The sequence below is a fragment of the Silene latifolia genome, chromosome 9 (assembly GCF_048544455.1).
Source record: "Silene latifolia isolate original U9 population chromosome 9, ASM4854445v1, whole genome shotgun sequence".
Lineage (NCBI taxonomy): Eukaryota > Viridiplantae > Streptophyta > Magnoliopsida > Caryophyllales > Caryophyllaceae > Silene > Silene latifolia.
Genome location: NC_133534.1, coordinates 18,866,843 through 18,872,420, shown reverse-complemented (window position 1 = coordinate 18,872,420; position 5,578 = coordinate 18,866,843). Strand labels below are relative to the sequence as shown.

The 5,578-nt window shown below is 38.0% G+C and overlaps 1 protein-coding gene across 1 annotated transcript; it reads right to left on the bottom strand.

Moving 5' to 3' along the window:
* Positions 1 to 2,426: 2,426 nt before the first annotated feature.
* LOC141599318 (uncharacterized) lies at positions 2,427 to 5,578 on the bottom strand. The gene is made up of 7 exons (XM_074419301.1): positions 4,633 to 5,578; positions 4,061 to 4,330; positions 3,643 to 3,777; positions 3,482 to 3,553; positions 3,167 to 3,376; positions 2,984 to 3,083; positions 2,427 to 2,683 (listed from the first exon to the last, which is right to left on the bottom strand). Exons 1-7 carry the CDS (start codon positions 5,209 to 5,211, stop codon positions 2,646 to 2,648), a joined length of 1,404 nt encoding a protein of 467 aa, XP_074275402.1. The 5' UTR covers positions 5,212 to 5,578; the 3' UTR covers positions 2,427 to 2,645.

Here is a 5,578-nt window from a genome sequence, read left to right as displayed (position 1 = left end):
TCTTGCTGAAATGTAATATATATAATTTACATACACCATTCATAACATAGCATCCTCTTCTTCTTTGTTTTTAAGCTTTGGCCTAGGTATTTCATCTGTAACCCAAATCCAATTGGAACACTATCGTTTGAACACTTGGAGAAATGGAAGAAGCCGGGTGGGTTGTGTGCATAGGTTCCGTGGGTAGTGGGTGTCTTTAAGCTTTCAGTGATTGTCAAGAAATGGGACCAATTAACAATTAAGCTGGATTTACCCAACACAAATTCACACCATGAGTGCACCTGTGTCAAGACTCTAATCTTCTTCATGTTGTCTACGTCAATGAATGCTACTTTGATTGGTGCTTTTGATCTTTCAAAGCTTCTTGTCATTGGCAGTGTTCTGACTGTTGTTCAAGTTTCTTCTGAGTGCTTTCTTTTTAGAGCCAACATGTCTATTATTTCCGTGTAGTTATCTGCTTAATTATGGGCGCATGTCTGAATAGGACGTTTGCATGACTGAATAACCCTAACATATATGTTGATGGAAGATTGTGCTGTTCATAAATTGTGCTACATCAATATTTAGTGCTCTTGTAAGCTCTAGATAAACTACTAGTAGGATAGAAGGGAAAGCTATGGCGTGCTCTTCTTTCACAAGTTAAAAACCCAAAAAACCCTCTTAGCTATGTAATCAATCAATCATAGTAAAACTTCTCCTGTTGAGATGTCTATGTTTGCATTGAAATTAAGAACTTTAGTTTCAGAAAGCAATCACTGAAATAATTTTCTTCATCCTCAAGGAAGTGTGCAGTAGAGGGAACTTGGTACTCCTTTAGGTTTTGAATGGGACCGTGAGGGAGACTTCGCAACTCATTAGTGGTGCCATGGAGGCTTGGGAAGACTGCAAGAAGATAAATGTTATACTATGGTATTGCTAGAACAAGGACATTACAAGCCTGGACCATCAAAGTACTATTTTTATACACCTTGGAAGAGAGGTAAGCTGGGGCTGTTGTGAGAGTAATGTCGAGAAAAAGATACTTGTCCATTATTAGATATAGGTTACCATCGTGGGCCTTTAACTGGTGCAGTGGCTGTCTGCTGGTCCCTGAGTTACCCCTTCCTTGGTGCTAAATTCATCCATCAAAGTTTTATCAGCTGCGTTTATGTCAAACACTATGGTTTCCACGTGTATGATGCTTTGTACTCTAGGCCTGGGTATGGCGGTACACCTATCTTCGACAATAAGGTTACTGGCTGAGCCGTATCAGTTTACTCTTCCTAGGACTGTTTATATTAGTATTTTCAGGACATGTATGCATTGATTTTGCTGATGTGATCAATCTTAAAGCACATTCTTTTTTTGGCATGGTATCTAGATTTTGGCATATCATTTTCTTTGTTATCACTTAGAGTTAGACAGAAGTTATGTAGAATGTGTATGGAGTTAGAAAACATCTTCTGAATTTGTTATTTCTTCTATAGCTGTATATGTGTGAAGACTTTTATCTTCTCCATTAGGTAATGCTAAAGATTAGGGAAAATTGAATTGGTGAAATTTAATCGATGTGTTTAGTTTTTAAGCTGAAAAGTCAGAAGTGTAAGCAAGCAAGCAAAATTAAAACAATGTACTCATGTGCTAGAGATTAACCCTGTGTATGAGTTGTCAGTATGAATGTTCTAAAATGTGGTGAGACAACAAAGGAAACAGCACCAGCGCTTCCTTTATCTTGCTTCCTTGACACATCTGACAGAGGGTACATGTTGGTTGGTGGCTGCCAAATTTCTTATGGTTCTAGTGAGGGGTTTGATATTCGAAACCCTTGAACATCTTTAATTTTGTATGTGTTCATTTTACGTTTTAAATTTCTGCAGTATTTTGATGGAAAAGAACAGGCATATAAATACTTATGTATGTAGTTCATTAACCCTGACCCAGTCCCTTAATTTTTAGAAGGCAATCAATTATGTCAAAGCCGAGACATAGCAAATTTCAAGCATAGTAGCATCTTTTCATTTGTTGGATATTGCATAATGTCTTTATCATAGTCATGTCTGTATTTGATAGGAGTGGCAATTGTCCTACTTATTTCACTAATCTGATAATTTCCGTCAGTTTCCCTATAATTTTTCGATCGACTTCCAAGTGGAAAACACATTCACTTCCGCAACTTGAAAATTTATGTCTCATCATCCTCTTGTTTAAAAGATTCTGCTATCACATTTTTCCTTATCTCAATTTGTTTGTCTCCCTTGTTTGTTTATTTCATTAGGTTGTTGAATGATACAAAAGGGATCATATGTGGTTTATTGAAAACAACTTCTTCATTCCTTTTCTCTATTATCCTTAGTTCCTTACTGTTCTATCCTCTTTGGCCCACCAGTATCTCTGATTCTCTATTCATATCTATCTCTGATTAGTAATTTTCATCCTTGAGCTATTGCTTGACTGAAATTTAGTAGCATTAGTCGTTCTCTCTAATGTGGAATACAGCTGAATCTTGATTAAAGGAGGTGCTCAGATTATCAGTTTGACCGCACATCCGGTGCCTTTGGCTTTTTAAATACAATATATATTTGTCTATACTAAACATAATTGGAAAAGAATTGTAGTTAAGGCCATCTAGTTCAGTCTTCTTGTAGCTTCTACATTCACAATCTCGTTTAAATCTCCATCTTTAGATTACTGGCGTCAGTGGTGCCTGTACAAGGAATTCATGACAGTTAGGAGGCTTCTTAGATCTGTTGACTCTGTATGCATTACTCTTAGCTATATCTTTTCTGTACTCTGTTGACTGTAGGCGACTTTTCTGAAAACGTTTTGTGATTGATGCTCAAAGGATTATGCTGGGTTTAACACAAGTTTTTCTCAAGCATTAATCACTTGGACTTGTGGGTTATTGGTATATGTTTTAGTTAAGTGCAGGGTGAACTCTTAACCGTCAGATCGGAAATATAAACTCGTGCAAGGGAATATTTATGTAGACTTGAGTGCTATCTACCTGTGGATGTTTGAAATGGAAAAGTTGTTGATCTTCCTTGTAGAAATTCCATGTAGATATTCTGAGACTCAGCATCCCATTGTAATGAATTTGTAATATGCTGTTCATACCAAATCAGACAAAGTTATTAAGGGAATAACCAAAGGAGGAAAAGGCTACATCTAAGGTAGATGATTTATTTACATTGAAGTAGGATGTGTCATGACAAGTCTCTGGCATTGACACAGGAACACTGATGTTCCTTCGTAGCCCCATATCAATTGGGGTTGCTATGACTTCAGGTCCACAGACTGGATCTATTTGTTGGATGGGATTGTATTGTAGATAGTAGGAATTGGTTAAATCGGGTGATACTCCCATTGTCGGTACACTGTTGGAGGATGCTGCTAAAATCTGTTGACAGTCAAAACATGTGTTTCAGATGTGAGTAATGCTGTAGATTAAAGCTCATCTTCTTTGTAATAAAGTTTTCTTCATGACTAGTTTTGTAAGATTTACCTCTTTCGCCAGCAAGTCGTCAATGTTGAAGTCGAGGCTGGGACTGGCATTAGCCAGCTTCATAGAGAGAAACTGTTTCAAAGAAAGAAGGTAATCCTTAGTTGATTATTATCATAGAGTTTAGCTTATGCCTGTTTGCTCATTTCAAGACCTTTAGTTACCTCAACTTGTCTCTGAAGGGATTGCACGTAGTTAATTATTTCGTCGAGCATTCCCGCTTTTCCTGTGATCTTGCTGCACCCAGGAACTAGATCTTGTAGATATCTCATTCTTTCGCTGATTTTTTCCCTCCTTACCTAGAAATCAGAAGCGGAACATGAGTCATATATCCATATTTTTAAGTTAAAGTTGACATCTTTCTGTTTCTTAGATGTATGAAGATGCTATCAAAATATACAAAAGCTACTACTTAAAAAACGGTGATGAAAAGTGTCATTTTAGTGTATTTCTACATACATTTGGAGAAATTAATGGTTAAAGTTGACATCGGCTGACCTTTAAAATAAAATGGGGATAGTATAAATGGGATGAAGATGGTACTAACTAGTTTTATTTTATTTAGCTAGATTGTTTGCTTACCCTTTCAGCTAAGCTGTGGCTATCAGTGGCCTGGCCTCGCCTCGCCCTGACATGAATATAATCAGTTTTCTGCACCTGGGAATTCTTAGAATTATCTTTAGATGTGCAACCAGAAGTTTCTTTATTTTTCCTGTGATTGTTATTGCCACTGCTATCTTTTTGCCTGCTCTGGGTGCTATTTCTATTGTAACTTTGCTCTGTGATCTTTGATGATTCTTCTGCTGGACACCCTTTGCTTTTCTTTGATATGTTACCTTCTGCTTCCTCCACCTGTTTCACAATATTCAGACTTTTACTATGAACATATCTTTGACTCTTTGAGTATCTAATGACTAGTTCGGGATTACGATGGAAAAATCTAAAAAGGCACACTAAACTCTTACACATCATTTTATTATGGAGTAGTAATTATTTAAGATGATGCAATCTTCTAGCAATCTTTAACATGGGTCATCCAAACCAACTCCTTTGTGTTGTTTGCAAGGGAGAAGCTATGTACACCCAACCCCCTTAACCCGCCAGCCGTCAAGCCTTTAAAGCACTGGTGTAAAAAATACAGAAATGGCCATTACCTTAGATGTCATCAGGCTCTTTTCAGCCTTCCTCTTTCCCTCTCTCCCTGTTGTCCCACACGGCCTTTGTTCTGAGTGGAGATTTCCCCTCTCCATATTGTCGCTGTGGGCCATCTTCATGGTGGTTGTCGCTACTGATGCAATTGGTGCCAAACTGGTAGTTCCGGAAATGGCATAATTCACCCCGTAGCAAGGGCTATTGACCTGCCCAGCAGATTCAGCTCCTGAGTTTTCAACTGTCACTCCACTTTGTTGCAACCCATAATCCATCCACCCGTTTCCTATACTTGGGTCGGCTTTAATGGCCCGGTTCATGATTTCGTTCAATGTTGGGCCAGCTGCCACTGGGTTTGGAATACACTCCATATTAAGGATTTGGAAATCTTGTGCTTGAGCTGCTAAAAAAGGGAGCATGAAGTCATTGTAACAGCTTAAATCTTCTGGCTGTTTTACCTTGAAAAGTTGCTCTTGCTGCTTCTTTAAAACCAGGTTCTGTCGTTCCAAGACACTCATTTCCATGCCCTTAACTCCGGTGGTCGTGTTCGGACAGTTTAGCATGTCTAGGTAAGCTCTGTTCATTGTCTATGATTAAATACAAACTTTCTAAAACACAAATTATGATTGTTTTACGTTGTTGTTACCAAGTTTGGTGTGTTCTCATTCCCTTTGTTGTTGTTTTGCTTTATATTAAGGTAAGATGAAAAGGAAGTTGATGCAGTGAAGGGATAATGCAGGCTTTTGTAATGCTTTTGGTACCTAACACAAGTTCTTCATGCGCAAGGTACTGAGCTGAAGCATTGACTCTTTCCCTTCTCACTATTCTTTTTCCTTTTTCTTTGTTTTTTTGATTCTGTTTAGTTTTTGTGGTTGCCAAATGCAGTGAGAGAAGCAAGGGTATTTATAAAGGAAAAAATGGGTTGCCTTTCGACTGATGTATCTGACCCTT

Bases quoted from the DNA above. Each gene is read 5' to 3' on its own strand.
- LOC141599318 (XM_074419301.1), bottom strand. From the start codon at position 5,211: ATGAACAGAGCTTACCTAGACATGCTAAACTGTCCGAACACGACCACC. The intron at 3,778-4,060 runs GTAAGCAAACAA...TCTGATTTCTAG, and splicing joins GCCACAGCTTAGCTGAAAGG to GTAAGGAGGGAAAAAATCAG. The intron at 3,377-3,481 runs GTAAATCTTACA...GACTGTCAACAG, and splicing joins ACGACTTGCTGGCGAAAGAG to ATTTTAGCAGCATCCTCCAA.